The sequence below is a fragment of the Corvus moneduloides genome, chromosome 6, assembly GCF_009650955.1.
Source record: "Corvus moneduloides isolate bCorMon1 chromosome 6, bCorMon1.pri, whole genome shotgun sequence".
Lineage (NCBI taxonomy): Eukaryota > Metazoa > Chordata > Aves > Passeriformes > Corvidae > Corvus > Corvus moneduloides.
Window position 1 is genome coordinate 5,821,204 of NC_045481.1, and position 24,289 is coordinate 5,845,492.

Consider the following 24,289-nt stretch of genomic DNA (forward strand, 5'->3'; position numbering starts at 1 on the left):
GTTTCTGGATTTAATCTCTCCTATTTGTATCCTCACTAAGGATGAGTAATGTGGTTAAGACTTTAAATGGGGATGTGAGCTGTGTTGGGAGCTGTACTTCCAAAGACTGCCATGCCCCTAAGACATGCCATTTGAAATCTTAGGTTTTGCCAGAAATATTGCTGATAGCTTGATCCTGCACATAAATTAATTCATTGTGATGCTGACAGGGGTGGTGTCGTGTGCCCCTCAGTGCCCTTAGCTCAAGGCTTTAAAGTCACGGAAAGACTGAGAGTTCTGGTGCTTTGGAGCAGTTGACTCTTCTTGATGTCTGGACTTCTGTGGAGTCAGGCACCTGTTGCTTTTGTGGGTTTTGCAGAGTCCCCTTTGTACTTCTCCAAGCAGTGTGCCTGCTGTGCAGTGGGCTAGGTCTGGTTTTTGAAGACCCCAAGCCCTGTTTTTATCTCTGCTCCTGCCACCCCCATTTGTTGCTTTCCTTGTCTGTAAAACTGATGGTGTAAGATTTCCTCAGCACCCAGAGGGGCTTTGCTGTCTTTGGCTGGAAAGGTGGAGATGTGTGGTATGTGTTTGGAGTGTACGATGTTGTGTGCAGCTCCGTCGCATTGGCTTCAGGAGAGACACAGCAACACCACCATAGGAATGTGACAGCAGGATGGCAGCCTGGGTGACAGCCAGCACTGTGGGCCTTCCTGAAACTTCTACCATCCACTTTCCAGGGTTCCAGCTGTCCCCAGTGTAGTAAAGATCAATAAAGATCTTTCCAATGCTTGGTGTCGAACGGAGGGAAGAAGAAGGAAGGTGCCTGTAAATTAAGCCCTCTGCAGAGCTGTTGGTTTGCATCTGTGCCTCTGTGCTGTGCAACCACATCTTCCTGCCATCGAGCTGCAGGCATTGAGATGCTGATCACATCTCCCTCCAGAATCCTTCTTTCTTAGTTTTACAGTGCTCATTATTAGTGATCAAGCATCATAAATAACTGAACTTTTCCATCAGTTTGCCTTTTGCTGGACGACCAGGACTTAACTTTTAACTGTTGTTAAAAGGATGGTATTTGGCTCTTCGGTATCTGACAGAAGTTGTTGGAATAGGAAAAAGTTGTGACCTTTCCCCTTTCTACCTGAGGTGTTGAGAAATTTGATGGATTGTATCTGGAGGACTAATGGGTTTTAATGGTTCATGATCTCATCTGCTGTGGCCTGGTTTTAGAAAGAAGAGAGAGCTATTGAACAAAAATGGAAAAGCAGCAGTACACCAAATGAATTATATGTAGTAGGAAGATATTTTAAAAATAGTGACACACCTAATGGAGACTCAAATGAGAATAATTTCTCAGAAGCTTAGGATTATGCAATAAAACCTATGAATAACAAGAAAATATTTCCTAGCACTGAATAGTGGAGAACAACACAAGTAAGTGAGTGAACAAGGTAGTGGGGAGACAGCTGCAGGGTCTTTGCATAGTGTGGCAGCTGGTTATGGGGTCCCTGTTCCTTGGGTTGGATCTGTGAACAGGGTATTGGGGGCTCTGCCTGACAGTGTACAACCCAATGGATTCCCCCTAAGTTACACCTAAGTGCTGTCCTGCTGTAGCTGTGCAGTGGTGGTCCCTTGGCGACCAACAAGAGTGCCCTGGACACAGAACCTCAGACCATGTGCAGACTGTGCTACTTAATGTAAAGCCATAAATGATTCATAAAGTCTGCCTAGATTTGTTAGGGAGGTTAATTAAAACTGAAGGTGAATGCTGTGCCTTGGAAGACTCCTCAAGACTGAGAGAACTGTTGTTGCTTCTCTGCCCAATCTTTTTTGTTTCTCCTCTGTATTTCTGCCTGGTGCCTGTTCTGTTCCTCTCTGGGCCAAACCCAGGTCTCTGGTGTGCACTGGCTGGTGCATGGGCTACCTGGGCTTGCTTTTTCACTGCTCTTTCCCTCCTGGGGGACACTGCCTCAGTGCTAAGCTCAGCTGTGTCACTGCTTTACTTTGAGAAAGTTCCGCTCAGCTCCTCATTGTGGTGGCCCTTGGAATGTTTCCACGTGGGAAGTGCCACCAACTTGCCTACTTGGCACCAGTCAATGAATTTATTTCTTTATTGCTGCAAACAGAAAAAGTGGCACAATTTCCTGGCTTGTCTGCCAAGTTATTTTGAGTTAATGTAGGAGATAGAAAATATGCTTGTTGATAATGTCGGGATCTTGGAGATAGAAGAGGGCAACCCCTGCATTGTGTGCTCAGTGATAGACCTAGAACGTGAGCTGTCAGCATCATCCCTTTGCAACTCCAGCTCTACAGCTATTCAGAGATTTTTGTTTTGCTGGTAGTAACTGGTTACTGAGATTCATTGGTGTGTTGCTACTGTTCATTGCATGGAAATAGAAATTTTTTGTTGTTTGTTTATTGGTCAAAGCTCCCAACAGTTTTGAAGTCCCCTCAAGAGCAGAGACCCTTTCCCACTTTCAGCCTCTTTTACCTGCAGTTGCACACAGAGGTGTTTGCAGGCAGATTTCCATACATTGGTTATGCAAGACTGTTAGCCTGATAGCAGCTACTGAATGTGAGCATGGGTGTATTTGCTGTAATCAAGTGTTCAGACAGCTGAAAATGAAGCCCTGCATTTGCCATCCTTTAATTTAGTGGTCCTGCATTGATGTCATTATTTGCCTTTGGGAAATTAAAGTAATCTGTGATTTTCCTTCCCATCCATTAAAAAAAACTAGCTGTAGGAGGAAGGCAAGAGGAGTTGGAAGGAAGATACAGGGACGGACTGGACATGGTGGTACTTGGTATGGCCTTACAAAGAAATATGGTGAATAATTGAGGTTTAATTGTGCTCAGCAGAGCTAAAGGTTTGCTTGTATGTGCTTGTGGTAGGGAAAGGCAGCATCCGTCCTGCTCACGTGGTTCTGGTTTCACACGGGCTGTGGGAGGGAACTGTGGGGGCAGATGTGGTGTCCTGCCCCTTCTCTCTGCAGGGGCTGCTCAGGGAGGCTCAGAGCAGCCTGTTCTCTCTGCCTGGCATCTCCCCTGGCCACCATGTGCCATCACTGGGGTGGTTCCAGCAGCTTTGCTGTTCATGGCTCCTTTCAGAATCATCCTGTGCTTGGCATGTTCTGTGCCCTCAGAAAATGGGTCCTCACTGGGAGGGTCTGGTCATCCTTCGTGTTTTCTTCTCAGTCCATTTTCCAGCCTAGTCATTTCTAGCCTCACACTTGTATGAGGCTGTGGATGGAAACTCCTCTGCTGCAGACTCCAGTGTGTGCATGGCATTCGTAGACTCTCCCACGTCCTCCCATTTTGTTTTGAATTGCCCTTAAATTTCTAAAAGAGTGGGTCCTTACTCAGTGATGGTACTGTTGGGATCAGTGACTTGTCTTCAGTGAACTTCAGTACCGTGGGATTTATAAACAGGCAATTGGATCCCCTCCCCCTGCTATGTAGCTTGGGAAAAAAAGGTAAAAAATCCCTCTGGAGAGTTGTTGTTGTTTTTATTTGAAAATATAAGGAGAACGAAAACATAATAGTCCCTGAACCAGTCGTGTCTGTGTTTCTCTTTTTTTAACTTCATAACACCAATATTTTTTTCCAAATATACTAAAGAGCATCTGCCTGCAACCATTAGTTTTAAATTATTCATTGCTTTAGAGGTGAGATTTCTCAAAAGCAATATAAATTGGTATAACACCATTAGGAGCAGGCTCTGGCTCATGCTTTTGAAAGGTTTGGGGTTTTTTTTAAGATTTGAAACCTCCTTTTTTATCTATATTTTATTTGTAGCTCTTAAAGCAAGTTTTCTTGTCAGGAATTTTCACAGGATAAATAAATCCTATTCCTACCTGAGCAAATCTCCTGTAGAGGTGGGTAATCTCTTGGATGAAACCAGACTAAAATTGATGAAAGAGTCCAGGATTGGCTAAGAGTCATTAGTTATGCATGCTTGTTCATGGCTGGTGCACAGCTTGTAATTAGGCAGCTTGAACGAAAACAAAAGTAATATTTTAAGCAGCTGTCCTGAAACAAAAAATTAGAATGACAATATTACAGTAATAGCTGGAATAACTGGTTATAGGAGTTTTGAGAGGGACTGACTTTCCACCCATGTGTGAGTTTAGTTGCAGAGTGTTAAACTTGTGTTCAGGTGAGCTGCAAGGGCTTCAGCACTCAGGGTGTGTGGACCTGGTGATTGCAGGTGGGATTGGCAGCCTCTTCCCAGTGCTGTCCATGTCTGCCCCTGGCACCTGCGGTGGGAATTACTGCCCTGAGCACTTGCCAGCCTTTGCAGGAATAAGAAGATACTTGGTACCCTGTTGTGTGTGTGTTTGCTTTTTTTTTTTTTTCGGCACCCTAATTTGAATCTTAAAAAGTGCATGCTGTGCATTTGCAGGAAAAGCACTTCAGTCTGTTGGTCTGGAAATGCAAAATCCCCTTTGTACTAGACAGCCCTGAGGATTTTCAAAGGTGTCTGACTTGATAGACAGGTGCATGTCAGCCTCGAAAAGTATGAGAGGGACTGATTAATCCAGACACCGTGTGTTTGGCTGAGAAAATTGCCATTTGACCTGTCCAAGGAGGTGCTACCTTATTAAAATGCAGAAAGATCTGACATTCCATAAGCATGATCTGGTAAGAGCTTAAACAAGAAAGATGACAAGAAATAACTAGAGGCATGTGAAAAACCAGCTTTAGCCTAACCCAGACTTTCAGCTCTTTCGACTGAACAGAGCCTTGGGAATTGCCTCTACGAATGACTGATTACATATGCAGTTCCGTTAATTAAAATTAAAAATTATGTAGGAAGTCAAAAGATATAGCTACTTGTTTAATTAAGCAAATGAAGTCCCTAGGTAGCTTTTATATTTGCTTTACTCACTGCAAGCGTCTGGCCTGTTCTGTTTTTGAAGCCATGTCAGCATTGACATGCCTTAGAAAAAGGCTGTTCTTCTGGGATGCTTATGGATTGTGCCTGTGGGGAAGGAAGGATGGGGCAGCAATGGGAGAAAGGATGTTCTAGGCTCCAGGGTAAACCCAGTCATCTTTTGTGTCTGATCCAAACACAATAAAAAGATTCCCACTGATTCTGATGTACCTCAGATCAGACTTCCCAGACTGGATTATCTGTTGTGGGGATGGGAGGGGAAAAAAAAAGAAAAAAAATCTTGTAAACTTGTGTTTGTGAGATTTAATGCTCATGCCAGGTGCTGTGTTGAAGATGTCTTTTCATCCTGGAGGCCCACCTTATCTATACCTCATCTCCACTTTGGAGAGTGAGCGACTTGCAGGCAGGCACCCTTTGGATCTGCCTCTTCCCATCCTTTCCCAGGGGCAGGCCGGGCTCTCTCGGAGGCCAACTCACTCTACCTGCTCTTCGAGTTCAGTGGATGCTTCAGCTGGGTGTTGATATGTTGCCTGAGAGATTACCCTCCTTCTGAATTTGTTTTCCAAACCTCTTCCATTGATGAATCACGCACGACCAGTTTTTATTATATGTGTGAAGGGATGTGATTAAGGAGCCCTGTTTTGGTCTCCCTGCATCTCTTCCGCTCCTGAACTGGCTTATTTTTTGTAATGCAGAGAAGGGGAGTAAATAACACTTGCCCTGTTGTTGGGAACGATGTGAGTACAGCCCTTTTCTGGGGAAGGTGTGTGAGGTGGTTGACTGGGGCCCCTCCTTGTGGGAAACCAGTCCCTGGTAGCTGCCTTTGAAGTCACGTGGAGCAGCACGATCCCAGCAAGTTCAGGCATGGGGCACCATGTGAGTGGTTTGGGTTAGCAGTGGAGTTCCTAACTCCCCGCACACTGTCCTGGCACGGGCTTGTGCCTCGCAGTGGAAATGTAATGAAGCCGTGGCTGAACTCATCATCCTTACCTGCCCGTTTCCAGCTCGCTTGCCAAAATCCTCCAGTGCTTGTTTTCCCGAGTACGGCCATGGGGTTCAGCAGAAGTTAAAGTGTGTGCTTAGCTCTGGGCCAAAATCCTGTGCTGTTCTCACAGAGACAGCTGAGCTCCAGCAGTTGATCTTTTCCACCCCTTGTGCTGTGGACAAACGTGCTGCCTGCATTTCTTTGAGGGTGACTAAAGGATTTACTACACTGATAAGCACACTTTCCTCTCCCAGTGAGCTAAAACTTGGCCAAGTTACCTCTAAACCAGCCAGAAAGTCTATGTTTTTCCTCCTGGTTCTTCCCTGGGGGACCGGGCTGTGGATGAAAGCACTGGAGGGAGGGGAGGGTGATGATTGTTCACAGGTCTACCTGCCAGTGGTGTGATGCTGCTCGCCACCAGTTTAGTTTGATTTATTGAGATCACTGCACCTCACAGCATTCACGATATCAGGCATGCATAGAATTTCATACTTCTCCTTTGCTTCTCCCAATACAACAGGACTTTTCTTTGGCTTTATTACTAAACCTTCCAGGCATAAGGCTGTGATTCCCTAAAATAAGTTATCCCATGCCAGATAGATCTTGGCAGTAGGAAACTTTTCTCTGTATGTATTACTCTTTGATGATTGTGTCAAATACATATGGATGGTTAGATTCCTGTATCACTTATCTCGTATATTGTGGTGTAGGAGTTCTCCCTGAGCATCATCTGTGCTGCCCTCAGGCTGTTGAGTTTCTGTGAGCCTCTTCTGCTTTCTTTAAGAAAGAACATCAGCTGCATTGTTGACCCAAACTGATTTCATGGTCTATTTTGGACTTTAATAACTCTGTCAAGATTTATAGTGCAAAACCCTGCTTCTCTGCAAAAGTGTAGGGATTTTGCCTTTAAGCAGCCACAATCAGTGCTGGGAAATAAAAAACCAGAAAAGAAGTGAGGAGCAAAACTTGGCGTCTGCACGGTACTTGTGTTACACCCACACTGCTGTTAGGAGGCTGGGTCCCGAGGGTGTTTGCTGGTGCTGGGAGGTACTGGCATCGCTGGAGCTGTGCCATTGTGGAGTCAGGGCCTGGGCTGCCAGCCCAGGTAGGGTTATCCCTTCCGTGGCTGGAGGGCCAGTCCTTTGGCAGCTGCTTCCTTTTGAAGTGCTCAGTTCTTAGTAAGTGACAGAACACGGTGAGAAGCCCTCTCCATCTGTGAAAGTAGGTGCGGGTGATGGGAGTGCTTTGGTGACTGGAAAGATTGAAGGAGGGCTTACATCAGGAATTTCTCCTTTTGGGGACGCAGTAGGGTACCAAACTCCTGATCTGTGGGTGTCTGCTTTCAGATGGTTCTGGGCAATTTCTGCTTGCCCAGCTCTGGCTGCAGTTGCTGGGTCGGTAGAGCCGTCCTGAAGCGTGTGCTGTTTCTGTGGCTGCGCTGCAAGGGTGCAGGCGGTGCTGAAGGTGCAAAGGTGGGTGCTGAGCGTGTGAAGCAGGGGCAGGAGCACGAAGGGGCTGTGCTGCAGGGCTGGCTGAGCTCACCCCCGGGGCCCGAGCGAGGTGCGTGCTGTTCACACCCAGCTCAGCACGTGGGGCTGCCCTGGCACCACGGGTCCAGCAAGTGTGAGCAGCTCCCAGGCGTCAGCTGCTGCCAGCGCGAGGCCACTCGGGCGGTGTGGCTGTGGCTCAGGGTGTCTGTGTCATGGTGGGAAGCACGTCCTGTCAGGCAGGTGTTGCTCTCAGGGAGCTGCTGATGTTTCTGAGGCCAGCTCAGGCCTGTGGTCAGACATTTTCCTTTCAGTTTTTTAGGTCAGGCGTTGTTTTCTGTTTCAGGCACGTTCCACGCGTCTAAGAGTTAACTCAGGTACTGTGTTGGCTGCTACCTAGCTGGTCAAATTCATCCTTAAAGGAGATCCCAGCAAGTCCAAAAGCCAGACTTTTCCCTGTGGTCTGTTACTACCTAATTTCATTATCATTTGTTGATGTTGTTGCTATCAATTTAAGACTAGAGAGACTCTTAAGACTGTCTGGTTTAAACTCTTGTCTAGGACAAGAGTTCCCCTTTGGTCCTGCAGCCAGCAGTGCTGCTGTGCCAAAGTTGCAGCAGCTCCTGGCATGCTGGGGCTTCAGGCTCATTTTGGAGCCTTTCAGCTGTAATTTTTAATTAGATCCTCCTTACATGTTCTGTGAGAAGATCTTGAGTGTAGCTCAAGTCCTCTTGGCTGAATGCTCTTGGACTGTGGTACAACATGAGCATAGCTGCTTAGTAGGTGTAGGGGATTTGACTGGTCTTTAATCTTGGAGTCTGGAGGGGAGAGAGATTGTTTTATAACTCCCATAAATCTCCTGCTATTGCTTTCTGAACTATTTTGTTTCTGTTTTGTAAGACTGCTAGGGGCAGAGGACTGTGCTGTGCCAGGGGCAGAGGAATCCTGTTTGCAGAGATGAGGAGCAAGGTCTGTCAGGACTTTGGGCCAGTTTTTGTCTGTGCCCTGTGTCGAAGGTGGGTGATGCTTTTGTTGGATCCCCTGGCTCAGCCCAGCTGCTTGAGTTCTGACAAGCCTTTGCTTTTAAGACTGAACAAGGAGTACAGGGTTTATTCCACATCCCACCAGAGATACTGTGTGTGTCAGAAGAAGGGAGGAAGGATCCTCTTTGTCACTGTGGAAGCGGGAGTCTGATGTACCCTGTATGGAGACTGGCAGGAAAATGATAAGCACTGAAGAATGATTTTGGAAACCTAAGTAAGTAAGGATTTTTCCATAAAACCTGAATTCTTGGTATCCCATAAATCAATTTGCGTAATTATATGTTATTACATGTTATTATATATTTTGGAAAGAACCATCTCCTTACAAAGTTGCACATCTCTCCAGGGAACTGAAATTTAGGCAAAAATGATGCATGATATTGCTGGAGTTGAAATCTTTTTGGGGAATGTCTTCAGTATTAATGGAGACAGAGGGCTGTTCAAACACAGCTTCCTAAAACCAGTGTAATATGCAGTGCAAACAAGCACAAAAATTAATATTGAGTCAAAGCTAAATATTTGCTTTAAATTTTTCTGTGAGACTGATTCTATTTTTTTTTTAATTTTTATTTTTTTGTGGAGAGTACAGTGTCCATAAAGTCAGCATTTTGGTAGGATTTTCCCAAGCAGTTGTAGCATCCCTGTTGTGTGTCCCACTGATAAGAGTGTGTGCGTGGCACCTCGGAACTGTAGCTGGAGCTGTGTGAATGAGATGGTTGCTCATTCTTGTTCCTGAAAATATTTCTTCTGCTCATCCTAACAAATTCCCAGCAGTTTAAATAACAGTTTCTCTACTTCTGCAACAAACTGTGGGCTAGGGAAATGCATGGCTGGCTGTGCTTCCCCTTCACTTACCCCAGAAGGCTGTTTTTTCTGGGCTGTGTCAGCATTCCTGGGAGTGGAGGTGCCAGCAGAAAGTGCTGCTGTACCTTAACCCTGCAGAGTCAGCCCAGCTCAGACACCTCCTCCCACCTTCAGCTGTGCAGGTGCTTCACCTCCGTTTGCAGCTTGGCTGTTTGGCTCCTCTTTAGGGTTCACCTTTCTGTTTTTCCAGTGTGTTAATGTTACTGCCTTAAAAGGACTGTTTGGTTGGTGGCAGCAGTGTTTTTTGGAAACCACGAGCGAATGTCTGGGTCAGGGGTGGTCTGCAGCCCTTGCTCTGGGAGCTCAGGTTGAAGGTTGGGGGTTTATTCCAGTGATGTGCTGTGTGTTTACACTGGAGAAGAATCAAAGGGCTGACAGGGCACACCGTGTGTTACCCCTGAAGAAGGGGGCAGCCTGAGTTCGTCGTCCTGTGGTTGTACAGGAGGAGCACAGAGGGTTTGGATGAGCAATCTTTATTCATTCCCCCAGGGAGCTCCATTTTCAAAATTCCCGTTCTGCACAGGTGATCAATACCCACGAGGTGTGAAGCTCCTCTTTGCTAATTTTAACCTTGAAATCTGTGGGAACAGCTGAGGGGGTGCCTTGTTATTTCTTTCTTTGTTTTTGTTTTCTAACTGAGGTTTCTGTGTGACAGCCTGACTCAAACTTCACGAATCCTTAGCTGTCATTTTAGCTGGTAAATAAAAAATACTAAAAGTAAGACCTTTATTAAAAATGTATCTCAAAAAATCTACTCACCAAAAAAATAAATGCTTTCTTTCAAGGACAGGCTGACTGACACTGGGATTGAATCTCTGATCCCTAAAATTATGTTCTGTACTTCTATCTCTATCTAATTTAGATTAAACGAGAAGAAGTCCTTAGGTAACAGCACTGAGAGTTTTCTATTTCCTGTGGTTTAAGGCCAAAAGGTGATTTATATAAGAAATCAGCATTTGCCTCAGCACTGATGGTATTTTGAGAGACTGAAACAATTTCACTGAGATAAAATATAATAGGGAGGAAATATCCATATAATTCTCGAAACAGATGCACATTGATCTTTTCAGAGAATTTAGTGTTAGTCCTGCTTCATTTATCTCACAAATTGGAACACTATTAACTGTATATATTTTTTTTTATATACTTCTGTTTCCTCTAGCAAGGTTGAGATTGTTCAGCACTTCTAGGAAAAAGAATAAATCAAGTTCCTTATTTTTTATGGAGCTCTGAATGCTGAACAATTTGGGCACTGGATGCTTGATTTTTTTTTTTTTTTTTTTTTTCCAATTAAAGGTGTGCATGAGAATACATACAGGTTCAAATATTATCAAATGTTGGCAGGATTAGTCAGGCAAAATCCCGAGAAGAATTTCTACCTCAAAAAAACCAATCTTCTAACATTTCCTTTCCCTTCTTTCAGGTGGATTTGGAGCCAGAAGGCAAAGTGTTTGTTGTCATAACTCTGACAGGAAGCTTCACAGAAGGTAAGGGAGTTACTTTGGCTTGTTTCCATTCAGAGCTGGACTCTGGTCTGTGTTCCTGCCATCAGTTCCAGAGCGGTGCAGACGTTTGGATTCTTCAGGGGCCCCATGCTGTGGTGTGCCTGAGATTTCTTGAGTGATGGGGGAGGTCTGCAAGGGGCTGTTGGTGACAGCTGGAGCTGTGTGTGCCCTCTGCTCTGATCTCAGACCTGGGGAGCCGGTTCATGCTCTCTCTCGTTTATTTCCCTGAAGATGTCTTTCAGACAGATTGGTTTTGTCACTTGTGCTTTTCACCTGGGTGCCTTTTGAAGGGCAAGCTGAGGAGAAAGTGGAGCATGTTTAAAATAGAACGTGTTTAAAACATCTGGATGATTTTTATTCCGTAATGGTTCCCATCTACTTCACGAGGATTTCTGTTTCCCAGGCTCACTTTGCACAGGAAACTTGCAAATTTTTAGTGTGACAGCTGCCCCAAAAAAGTATCTGGGCAGCTTTTTTTTTGGTAACTGTATTTTATAGTGTGATGGTTTTGATTTCCCTGTTGGTTATTGTCATACCAGTTATGAGCGTGGATGTGAGTGTGGATGTGAGCAACCCGGGAAATCTTTATATTTGTAACTAGAGAGCAGGGAGAGTGGCAGGGTGTGCTGGGGAGGCCTGGAGAAATTTCTTGCAGGGGTGAAAAGGACGTTAGAAATTGGCTTTAATTGCCTATGACAGAGCCAGTGATGGAAAGAGAAGAAACTGGAGGGCTTTTACTGACTTACATCCCAGTTTGTATCCACGTGCAAGAGTGTCATGCTTGGCTATTTAAAGCAGGGTTGAGCAGGGATGGTGGGCATGAGCATAAATCCAGAGTGTGTTTCAGATCTGTGCTGGTGGCTGAGCATGCTGCTAACAAGGTCTCAGAGATGAGAAATGAAGAACTCAGATGTTTGTATAGCTACTGCTTTCTGAGGGAAATGGGAAATGTTGGAAATAATTCACTTTTCTTTCCTCTGTTGTTCTTGAGGATGTGTAGGCTTACAGAGCAGGAAGATCAAAGATGGCTCTTGGGTTTTTTCTTGTCTGGTCATTCTCATGTATGGTCACATTCAGAGTTTCCAAGAAAAGTCCTAATTCAGGGCAAGCCTGATTACAGATGCTGACTCTTCCCAGTCATTGGGTAAAAGAGGCATTCATGAGGAAGGGGTTTCCTTCTTATAAATAGTGAGCTCTCACTCATAACATCGTGTTTATTTGCTGAAAATGTGGAGGATCAGAATTGTATTTGAAATTTTAAAGTTTTTTTTGGAAAGAAGTCTGAGAATAATTCACCGCTTGAAAGCTCAAAAAGCGCCTTCCCACTTGTTCCTCTGATCTGGAGGGCAGCAACTGCTGCATCCTCCCTGCTCCCTATGACTTTTTATGCCTAGCTAGTTGTTTTGTTTATGGGAATAGCCAAATTCACGGGGTCTCAGGCACCGTTGTCTACCTCCAGTAAAGTAAAAGTCCAAAAAGTGGGTAAAGAGAGGGAGGAAATAGGAGGGGGAAGAAGAAAAACTAGCAAAACTCGAAAAACTCCAACCAAACAGTAAAGACTGGGTTTTTAGGCCCACCTGAGACTGTCCTGTTTCGTTGTCTTCAACTGCTTACCCAAAATAGGCAGTGCTGGTGGTGCTTGGACTTCACTTTTAGGAGTGGGGGTTTTTTGGTTTGATTGAAAGCTCTTCTGACCAAAATGGAAATTCGGTTCTGCTCACCTACAACAGGGATGGGGGAGCAGGGTGTCACTCCTGTGAGTCTGCCAGAGGCATTTGAGGACTGATGAGGATGTGAGGGCACTATAGGAAACATACAGCTGGGAAGAGGTCAGTTCTTTGCAGGTTCCTGTATGGCTCTTGTGTCCATCAGTGCTACCCTGCTGTTCTGAGGCAGGGAGACCTGCCTGTGTGATGTGTTAAAAATACATGTAGTTTTTCAGAAAAAGAAAGCAACAGAGCAATAGGAAGTGAGGGAGGTCTAGAGAAATTATACCTGCCTCTCTTTATTTTCTCTGCTTGGATATACTTGCTGGCTAAGCTGTATCTGATTATATTAACTCCCCTCATTCAGCTGACATTTCCTGTGTAAAGCAACCAGTACAAAATTAAAATGAAAATCTCTTTACCTTGGGAGGAGATTACCTCTCACAGAAATCACAGAATGCTCTGAGTTGGAAGGGATCCACAAGGATCAGCCAAGTCCAAGTCCTGAGCTCCCCAAGGGTGACACATCCTTGGGTCCTGGTGGCCCTGGCACCCAGCTGGGGTGGAGGGAAGCATCTTCCCCAGCCAACTCCCTCACTGGCCCAAGAGCTGTTTCAGTCCAGGCTGTTTTATAAAGAAGGTGAGGACTAACTTCTGCCTGCTAGACTTCAGGCATTGCTTAGGGATTGATTTCCTGCCCCTTCTCAAATGAATTTATTTACTCTTTTCTGGGTTTTCTTTATTTCACCCTGCCTGATAATAGGATTTTTTTTGAAGTCATCAAAATTATGATTCCTTTTAAAAACTTCCTTATTCTTTTTACTCTGGAAATAAATATGATTTTTTTCCCCCCAAGGGTGTCTTTAGCATTTCTTACCTCTCTCTGTCTCTGTTTGTGTCTCCTTGCCTCTGCTCCCTTAAAAATAATGAATGTGCCTTCTCTGAGGTGTGTTTTTGCTGTGGATGTGCCCCATCCGTGGATGTGAGGCACACTGTCAGCTGAGGAGCTGGGAACAGGAGCAGGGTGCAGTGTGTGGGGCCACACCAAGCTCTGCCCAGCCCTGGGGACTGCAAGAGCTGTGGTTTGACAGAACCCAGAGAGTCCTGCTTCCCTCCTTCCGTGTGATCCTGTGTGTGTGCCCAGATCTTTGAGATAATCCACAAGATCTCAACTCTTGCAGGCCTTCTTTAAAGGGAAAAAAATCTGCTTTATTGCTCTCTAAAATCTGTACTACTCTTGGGGTGCCCCAGAGGGTGTTGCTCAGCTGGTGACATGAATTCAGACCTGCTTGTTGCTTTTTCCCACTGAATACTGGTTTCAGCTGTGAAAGGGCAAATCGTGAGTCAACTCTTCTTGGGCAGGGTATGATTGATTTGAAATAAAAGCCTTTCAGTGAGTGTGGGTGAACCACTCTGTGGTTGGTGCTTCTGGACCCCTGTGAGAAGTTAGAAGAGATACCCAAGAGCTGGTGATGGTGTCTGGGCCAGGCTGTTTGGCTGCAGCAAGGTCAGGCTGGACACTGAGAGGCCCCAGCTGTGTGTCTGGATGGATTGAACCTCTCTCCTTGCAGCACTGGAGTCCCAGAGCCAGCCCAGTCCCCTCTCTGCTTTGCCTGCAAGATGTGCTGTGTGCCCTCAGTTTGCCACCTCTCTTTCTGTTTGCTCTATTTAATTCTGAGCAAAGCTAATTAAATTAATACAAATGAAGTAGTTGGCTGAATTAATGAATGAAGCAAACCCTGTAGAAAACAGAGTACTTCTATTTTAGTGCTTTGAACTCTTGCAATTTGCCTTTTTTAATTATTTTTTTTTTTCACATTGTCACTCAAAGTGATAATTCTGGCATGAAGTTCAGTTTTAATTTTGTCGTTGTGAGGTAAGTAATGGTTGTTTCTTTTCTTTCAGTGTCAGTAAAGACAATGACAAATTCGAGTTCTGGGCAAGAAATAGAACAACGAGAATATCGAAAAGCCAAGTGAGTTGGTAGAGCAGATATAGCACCCAGTGTTAAATATTTCATGTTGGTAGGGTTTGCAGCAGCAAGGAGTCATAGAATCATATTGGAAGGGACCTTAAGGATCATCTAGTTCCACTCCCCCCAAGGGGGGGAAGCTGAACCTGCTTACCTATGGATAACCCTAAGAAGCAGGTTCAGGAAGCCTAAACCTGCTTCTAGGCCAGGAAATGTTTCTCTGTTCTGCAGCTGGCACATCAGAATGGTTTGTTCTCAAACATCAAGACTCTTGGTCTTTTGCTGTCATTTTTCTTAGAATACATTTTTCTAACAAAAACAAAGTGTTTTTTAAGAAATAACATTTTCTGAGACAGGTGCCACGAAAGCTCTGCAGTGGTGCATAGGTATTGTGCTAAGGAGATCCTTGCTCTGCACTATTATGTAGCTTCTCAGCCCCATAAAATTTCTATTGACAGATCTGTTTTCAGGCTCTTGCATAACAGGGAGGAAGAAGAGTTTTACCAGTCCTCTGTAAACTGCAGTAATGACTGCTTTCAGCCCATCTTTTGTAGATAAGGGAATAAATACTGGAAACTAGGAACCAGGAATAAAAAAATGCCCTGTTCTCATCTCCTGTTTCGTTGGGCCACTCTTCTCTTTTGGTTTACTGGCTCAAGAAGAGTTTTAAAGCTTGTAGTAGGCACCACCTAAAAAACCTCCTGGTCTAAACGGGCCATATCAGTGCAGAGTAAGAAAAAGTAAGTTCTGCTGTCTTTGGTTCACAGTCTGAGGACATGGAAGTCTTTAATGTCTAGTCCAAAGTCTTATGTGGCAGAGACCAGCAGGAGACATGTATTTCTACACTCTTGTATATTTTTCCAGTGTTTGCACTTTTTCCAGTGCTTTATGCTTGTCACACCTGTGTGCTGTAGGCAAGGGATTTCCAGATCCACTCCGTGTTGGTTCAGCTCTGCATTTTCAGATGGAGATAGGTCAGAACAGTTTTGAGTCCCATGGGGGAGAAAATATGCCCTAAGTGTGCCCTGAGAAGATTGAGCCCTTGCAGGGACCAGGAGTGTAATCCACAGATGCTGTGCATCTCTGTGTGGCAGGCAGGTGAACTTCAGTGGATCCCCACCCTTGCTGAAAGATGTCAGTCAGGTGAAAAAATGAATGTCAGGTTTAAAAACAGAAGGTTTCCAGAGGCTGATCTTGAAGTCCTGAGCAGGTGTTGCTCTCCTGGAGGTCACACTCTACCCCAACAGATGTTTATCAGCCAAGCCAGTGGGAGCAAGGGCAGCTCTCTATTTGTCCTGAAGCCTCCAGCAGTTTATTTTTTTTGTATTTCAAAGTGAAACTTTCAAAATGTATACATTGCATTTCATGTGTATACTGAGGAGAGGACCCAAGTATTCTTGCACCCTGGCACTCTGATATCTCACATATGCCTCTCTTCCATAAAAAAAAAAAAAAAAAAAAAAAAAAAAAAAAAAAAAAAAAGACAAGGCAAGTTTGGTAAATTCTGAATTTTCACAGGGAAAAAGGATTTCAACAGGAAGGCAAACAAACAAAGCTGTTTATTCCTGCTAGCAGGAAGAGCCAGACCCTGGGAAATGATTTGCTTGGTGTTTATAGAGGGACTGTAATGCAGAGCCAGGAGGAGAACAGCACCCCAGCCTGCTACATAACCACAAGGCTACTTTTATTTCTCAGAAAATGATGCATGGGAGCCCCACAGCTATTGCAGTGTGTCTAATGCCAAGAGGTTTTTGTCAGTAATTTGTGACTTGCCAAGATCTGCCAACTGCAGAGATATTCAGGGACTGTAAAAACGCAACAAGCAGCAGTGTCAGGGTTAACTTCGCTTCCTCAGTGGACTGTGTTTTGTCTGGGCTCTGAAACCTAGAGATAAATATGCAAGCTTACAATCAGCCCTGGGATTTCAGTGTTCCTGGCTGTAATGAGGAACAGAGGTTTCTTTGCTTTATTTTAATGTGATTCCCGGAAGAGGTGACAGTAGCTCCCAGAGGAGCTTAAACCTGCTTGGGCTTGGAGGACAGGGCTGTGCTGGAGCCGGTGTTTGGGCTGCAGTGGGGCAGGATGATGAGTGTGGGATGGAAGGAGATGAATATGAAGCTGTAGGAGGTGAGTGCTGGGATCCAGGGGTGCTGGCACAGCCCTGATTGCTGCACTCTGATGGCTGTTTCATGGCCATCCCTCTCTGGACCCAGTGTGCTTGAGGACACCTGGATGATACCCTGGACTGGGATGAAGGGGGTTGCCCTGTACACTAGCACACCTCATGGCTGTGCCTGAGTTTCTCTAGACCACAGTTTGTGAGGTGCCTGGCTGATGAAATAGGCAAATGGCTGTCCAAAACCCCCAGTGCTTTACCAAGAGTCACTCTGGAAATCTGTACCAGAAACTGGAGGAAAAAAAATAGCAACAAAACCATGCTGTTTGTTTTGTTATGTATATAATTATAAATACATATAACTTCAGCTCCACCAACTATCAAATTAGACTGTACCCCATTTTATATCCAAGTCTCTCAACTCTGGCTGCTGGAGGAGACTCCTGATTTAGGTGGTACCACTGCAGTCAAGGATTTTCCTTGTGTCTGGGTGCCTGGCAGCCCAGTCTGTCCGGCATCCAGAAGTCCGTATCACCTGGAGGGAACCAGATGCTGTTGTGCCACAGTGTTTAATTACCTGAATTTACCTGGGAGTTACTCAGGCATCTTTAGTGCTTCTGGGGAGACCCAAGGTTCCCTCTGGCTCTGCAGACATGAGGAGGACCAGCAGCATCAGTCTGCTGCATGATGAGGGCGTTGTGCAGTTCAGTCCTGCACCTCACTGGAGGAGGGCAGTGTGTCCCAAATAGCAAAGGGCAGAACAGGGTCTTCAGCATTAGGTGAGCTGGCATGGAGCTGGTAGGAAGAAGAGCTCATCTTCTAGTTGTGCTTTAGGAGATGAATACTCACACTTTCAATTTATACATCCCTGTTTTAGGTTGTTCCAGACCATGCACAGCATAAAATAATGAGTTTCCTGCTCTTCAGTGCCAGCTGTTTTTGTTTCCTGGAGTGTTTCAGCAGCAGTGATTCTGTTTGTTTTCCAGAATGAAATGCTGAATCAAAATAGAGCTTAGAGCAAAGAGATCCTGATGTTGCTTGGCCAGGGTGACCTCAAGCTTGGCAGAGGCAAGAGAGGGAGGGATGAAAGCTTCTGCTGTCCCTGTCTGCTGTCTTTGGGGAAAATCTGCTCATTTGTGATGTGGGATAAGCTGCATGCCATCACCATGGCTTGGAGTGCTGTGGACACCACCTGCACTGAGCAGGTTCCCACCTTGGTGGCTGCTGCTCCTGGCACTGCCAGCACTGCTGGTGGTTGCAGATAAGAGAATGAGGCAGTTTCATAATTGAGGGTAAATCTGTCTGTCTGAAAAGGATGCTCCTGGGTTTCCCTGGGGCTGCCTTGAGTGGGGCCAGTTCTGCACCAGCTGTCTGGACTGGGAAATTGGAGCAGGGCTGTGATTGGTTTTTGAGCCAGAATTCTCCCTGACTGAGCTCAGCCCTGCCCTGGGTGCTGCAGGGTGGCAGGAGTGGGAGCCCCAGCAGTGGTGTAGAGGAGGGAGGAAGGCAGGAGGTCTGGCTGAGCAGGTGTCCTGATCTCCTTGCCCCATCTGCTGAGACAAGGGGCAAGGGCACTGAGTGGTGGAAACAATGGAAAAGTTGTTTTGAGAAGAAATGGAGCCATAAGGGTCTGCAAGGACAGAGATGAGGAGTATAAGGAGAGATAGAAGGAGACTGGTCTGGGGAGTGGTGGTGGATGGGCGTGGGCAGGAGTTGTCAGGAAGAAACAGCTTAAAGAGGCCCAAAAGGTTAAAGGAGGTGGGAGGAGGAGAAAATGGACAGAGGGATTGTAGAGGAGCTGCAGGGGACAAGGAATAGCTGCAGCAGCATAGCTGTGACCATGAAAGCCTGTTTCTTGCTAGAGTCTGAAACTGTTTCTAATCCCAGAATCTCAGCTCTTTTCTGCCGTCTAGCTGCCAGACCTGTTGAGCATGTCGCTAGCACAGATCCACACAGCAGAGCACAATCCTTTCCTGGGAAGTGTGTGTTCGTTCCTGTGTTAGTTCTCTCCTCTCCCCCGGAGCTGTGCGCTCAAAACCACAGCCTTGCTGCTGAGCCAGGACCGGGGAGACTGCTCCAGTTCCAGCAGATGAACTTGCTTCCAGTGATAGTTTCCTTTGTTTATAAAATGTAGGAAATTGCCTTAAAGCCAGAAACCTTTTCATTTGAAGGATGTCACTAGAAAATCAAACTCCCGAAAGTCAGCCAGTGCTGAATTTTTGTGTCTAAAACGTGTCTTTCCTATAGTTCACAGTACAAACTTGCAGGTCACACTTGCAGGTCAGCAAGGATGAAGGCAGAAAAATGTTTCTTGTCCAGCTTGCCCAGCTCAGAGTTCTTAGGTAGTGAGGGGGGAATCCAGGGCCTCAGTTTAGTCCTACACCTGTTTTTACTTGCATTGACTCTGGGTTCTGTATTTCACTTGTGAATGGGAGGTGAAATGGGCAAAACAAATCTTTCAGGGAAAGGGTCCAGTGCTGCATCCTGAAGGGCTGATGACAGCTTGCACGTGAGGGCCATGGCAGGGAAATCCCTGTGTCCCGTGTTCTGGCTGGAAAATGGCAGTGTGGAAGGGAGTGCTGGAAGGAAGGCAGGGTGCTGTGTGTGGGGAGGACTGCTTAAACCTGTGCAAGGGCTCTTGTGACCATCAAACCACAGGCTGGCTTTCATCTCCTGTCATTTGAGCCTAAATAAATTCCCTCTCGGATAATTTCTTCCCCATTAAAGGCCTGGGAAAAAAGACAAAGAGAGTTACAAGTTTTAGGTGTCTCTCACAAGCTGTTGGAGAAAGTGATTTTCTTCTTTCTCACCCACCTCTGCTTGTTTGTAAATTGAGAGGAGTGGGATGGGAGAGGCCACGGGGAGGCAGGATATGACTTACTGCTACTGCTCTTAGACCTGCTGGAAAGGGCCACCCATTTGGGAGAAAGAAATTGAAGGGTGTCACATTATGGAGCTGCTGAAACCAGTCTGCCCAAGCAGGTGGTAGAGTCCCCATCCCGAGAAGTGCTCAAGAAATAACTGGATGTGGTACTCTGTGCCATGGTTTAGTTGACAATGTGTTTGGTCAAAGGTTGGACTCGAGGATGTTGGAGGTCTTTTCCAACCTTTATGATTCTATGATCCTGAGCCAAGGTAAGCAACACCCTCTCCATGTGGCAGCCAGCATTTTTAAAGCTGTATTTGTCTGAATTTGGGACATCTGCTTTTGATATCCCAGAGATGTATTTCAGAAATGGAGAAATATGTATTGCAGGGTGAAAACCACATTTGGGAGGAGATGGGGAAGGGGGAGAGATCAGGTCTGGCTGTGTTAGCTGCTGGGAAGCTGTTGGGGACAGCTGCATTTCCTGAAGGTGCCACTCCTGGCCTGCAACCCTTAGGAAATCCCTTTGGGAAATCACAATAATCCCCTGGCACTGGGAGGGGAAGAGCACTCGTGGTCCCTGCCATCTGCAGAAGTTTCAGGATGGATTGTGCAACCCCCAGCCTGAGCAGTGAGTATTTCCTTGCTGCATTGCCTAGGTGGGGATGTGTTGATGAGAAGAGGTGCTGCTTCTTGGCAGAGCTCTTCCCAATGAGCTGGGAATACAAGAGGCTGAATTTATTTTTCTTGACAGATGCTTTGCTGCGGCAGTGTCTTACTCAGCCCATGGTGTGTGGGAACCTGCGTGGGAGAGCAACATGGTAAACAACCTGCTTTTTAAGGCTGTTGCAATTAGAGGACTCGTTAGCAAGCTGCCACTTGGAGAGCTCAAAAGTTCCAGGGTCAGCTGTGTGATCAGAGCTGAGTTTGCTGCCAGACCAGCAGCTGTGAGGTGACCAGTCCACCAGGAGGATCCAGGTGTTGCAGGGTGGTGATTCAGGTGTTGGTCATCCTGCCTGGTGAGCCCCAGTGCACCTCCAGGGTCTGGGGAAAAGCTGAGGCATCTCATGGCAGCAGTTGGAGGCCCCAGTGGGAGAAAAAGGGGAATGTTTAATTTGTCCTGTTGTATTAGCTTTCTCAGTTACCTTGTTCCTGTCTAGATTCCAGTTGTGCTTTGGGATACAGTTTGCTTTCTTGTGGAGAGGTGCAGTGCCCTTGGTGAGGAAGGCTTGAGATGTCGTTCTAGGGATGGCTGCTGTGTTGAGGAATGTGGTTACTATTTATGGAGATGCTGCAAAACTTTGGGACGCTATGGACACAAGCTGCTTGTTATTCCCATTTCAACTGGATTTTGGTTCATCCTGATTTGTGTGTCTTTGTGTTCCATAAAGACTATTCTCCTGCTCCTCCTTTCTTTAAGATTGATGTTAAACCTGTGTCTCCAGAAAATGACAATGCCTGAACATAAAGGTGTGAGTTTTAAGCAGATTTAGTTGATTGCCCGACCTTGTATGGACACCCTTGTTTCAATACCAAAGCAACCGACTTCCCCATGCCCCAAAAGGGGGATGTCCCCAGAGCATCCACTTTAAAAATAGCTTTAAACTGCACTTGGTTAAAAATAGGTTTGACTTGGATCTCGTGCTTCCCTGTGTGGGCAGGACCTCCTCAGAGTGAGTTGTGATCCCTGCTATGGAACCACCCACGAGCATGTGAGCTGCTGATGGTTGTGACACGCAGGAGTCCCGAGGGAGGGTTCAGGATCTCCCTGCTTCCAATTCTGCTTTTCTCGAGGATTTTGCACAAGTGGTGGGAGCTTTGACTTACAAATGCTGTCACTTTGTTACTGCTACTTCTGCTCTGCAGCCAGTGGGGTTTGAGACCTTCTAAACCAGAGGGCTTCTGGTGCATGAATTAATCATGGCAAAGATCAAAGTTGCTTTGTTAGTTTTATTTTCCTGTTTTTAATGAATAATGTATTTAAATGGTTTCCTTCCCTAGTAAATCACATCCCAACGTTTTTCTCTTGAGTTTAGTAAGTGGGAAGGACTAACAGGAGGTTTTACAATGGAAATTCGCTTGCCTAAGCACAAGGAAATAGTAATGATTGTAACAGTGAGGGGAGGAGGGAGAGGAATCAGTTTGTTAAGGCTCTAATGAGCCATGCAGTAAGAAGTGTTTTGGGGTTTGGTTTTTTAATTTTTTTGCCTGTTTTTATGTAGGTCAGTGTGACAGGAGTGGGTTATGGAGCAATTGAATGCTGGTAGGTCCGAAATGGCAGGGAGGGGGCTCCATTGTGAGGAGGGAACAGTGGGGCTGAGGTGGCTTTTTGACTGTACTTCTGCTGGAAGACCATGTTCAGCTACAGCCAGAGGGAAGCACCTGTCTGGAATATGACCAGACTAATTTATTTTGCTTTCTGAAACTGTGTCCTGCTGGGTAAGGGACAGATACGAGGTGGCATTCCGGTCACAGTGCCAATCTGGGGCTCTGATGGCCTCAGTTCAGTGCTCAGGTTTCTCCTGTCTCTCTCAAATCCCTCTTCTAATTTTTAAATAAAATCCTTCTCTCCTGGAATCTCCTCTCTGTGCAAGCTGAGACAGTTCTTTGCCATTGTTGCCCAAGTTTGGTCTCTCTGGCAAACAGATACATCCTGAGGTTTTGCAAATGAATGCACAAACTTGCAGAGATGGAATGGTAAGGTTACTCACTATAAAAATGAGTAGAAAGGCTTTTCCATTCCCATTTTTCAGCCTTGTGCAACATGCTGTGGTGTCTTGCTTTAGAGATGTCAACATCCACAAGCAAATGTCTAAAAACAACTTTTCCTAGGGAAAAAAAAAACTTTTCCAAGAAAATTCATGGAAGAGCAGATGTGGAAAAGCTGCTCTGTGCATGTCTGAAAACCTCTGTGGCAGTTGGGGTTAAAGTTCTATGCAGAATAACCTGTATGGAGTTCATAACTGGTCGGGAGACTTGAAGAGGCAGCAGAATACTTGTTTTAGAGGTTCTCAAGCTGCCTTCTTCCTGCTCTCTCATGTTCTCACAGAATTTATGCAAACAGATAAAAAGCAGCTGCCTCAGCCCCAGCACTAGGCTGTACCCTTGGCTTTGCAGCCATCTCCCCTCCTGCAGGTGTGGATGCTCCCAGCAGCCCCACACTGGTCACTCCAGCTCTGCAGAGCTGTCCTGCTGCCCTTGGCACTGCTGCAGCCAAGAGACTGAAGAAAACTGAGCCCCTCAAAAGGTGCTTTTCTGTGTTACCTACTGGTACCACCAGAGCTCTGGCATCATTGTGTAATTCTAGAAAGAAGCCTGTGGTGGGCTTTTGTAGCAATAGCTGAACACTGTCATGCTCACCAGTATTGTTGGGTGAACTTCATTGATCCTGTTCTCACTGCTGCCACACTGAAACATCATCCTTCAGCTTCAGTCCTCAAATGTTGTTAATCACTGAGAGCTGAGATGAATTTATGTCCTAGATCTGGCAAGAAAACAAGGAAGATGGATCTGCCCTGCTTCAGCACTTGGACGAGAAACAGAGGCCTCACCTCCAGTGCACAGTTGTGTCTGATGTGATGCAGGGATGATTACATGTTTGCATTCCCAAGACTGCTGATAGTGCTGTTTCACACTCATGAGCGGAAAAAGTGTTTTTTAGATTCAGAGCATCATTGTTCCTTCTTACTCTTTTGGACAATATTGACAGGTTGGCATCTTAAAAGATGAGCTGCCCATTAGCATGACTCTCTGTGAAGTCCTGGAAGACAGCATAGTGCTGCCAGCCCTAGCCCTAGCTGGGTCTTTCTCTGATCTTCAAATCTTTATCCAGTTTCAGGGCAAAGCAGCAGCTGGATCAAACATAAGTCCCAGCCTGTGTTTGATGTGCCACGTGTTTGCTTTGCAAGGAGCCTCTCCTGGGATCGGAACCAGAGTGCAGAGACCAGATCGTGCACAGACTGGCAAAAGCAACAGAAGGAGCAACTTCTGCTGGGAGAGAAACTCCGTGTGGTTAATGTGATCTTTGTGGAGGTGGCTGTTTTCCACCTGGCTGATTTGTGCATCCAGCTTAATGTTTGAGGGGAACTGAAGAAAAGCTTTGTAATAGGAAAGATTAGGCTTCTACTCTGCAGCACTGTATTAGGGAAGCAGAACAGGAAGAAAGGAAGAAATCCTTTTCCCTTTTCAGAGTCAGGCTGTCAGCTTCTTCTTCAATGGTGTGTTGTGTTTGTAACATTTTAATTAGCAAGGCTTCCCATGGTTTTGACCATCCACAGGATTATGGTGATAAAACTTCTGCTTAAAAGATGCAAAACCTTAGTAAGGGATTTTTGTCATAACTGACATGTTTTCCAGCCAGGGAAGTAAACATCTTGGTTTAGCCTCAGTTTACATTTAGTAGATGTGAGGAAGCCCACTGTTAGGTAAATATTGAGAGAACACCTACATACTGATGCCTGGAGGGGGTGGGGGGCTGAATTCATTAACTTGACCTGATTTATGTATTCTTTTCCTAAAACATCCACTACTACTCACTGTTAGGGCATGGGGTAGATGATCATTTAGCATGATCTGAGATTGTTTTTCAGTGCTGCAGTGCTTGCAGGAGGTGAGGGGTCTCTCAATCCACTGTCTTGATTTTTACAGTCCAGTAAGCTCAGTGGTTGTGTCTCAGTTCAAGGGGAGCTTGCTTGCAGTGCTCCCAGGGAATGATAAGTGTATACTGCTCCTGGTACTGACAAAAAAAGGCTTAATTAAGTTTTTACCTATTAACAGTATTGATTTAAGGCTTTTTACTTTTCTTTTTTGAATATCTTTATTTCTTCCAAAGAAAAATGCCACTGGTGCATATGGGAGTGTAACACTACTAGGAAT

The 24,289-nt window shown here is 45.6% G+C and overlaps 1 protein-coding gene across 3 annotated transcripts in view; it reads left to right on the top strand.

Moving 5' to 3' along the window:
• The window catches only part of PRKCH (protein kinase C eta), a 113,871-nt gene that overhangs the window by 16,431 nt on the left and 73,151 nt on the right, over window positions 1-24,289 (top strand). The window contains exons 1-2 of one of the 3 annotated variants that reach the window (XM_032111592.1): window positions 10,285-10,329; window positions 10,673-10,736. In XM_032111592.1, the coding sequence (XP_031967483.1) occupies window positions 10,300-10,329; window positions 10,673-10,736 (94 nt within the window). In that variant the 5' untranslated portion in view covers window positions 10,285-10,299. Of the gene's footprint in view, window positions 1-10,284; window positions 10,330-10,672; window positions 10,737-20,166; window positions 20,236-24,289 lie in introns of those variants that run through there. The other 2 variants (XM_032111591.1, XM_032111593.1) reach the window with 2 other exon arrangements.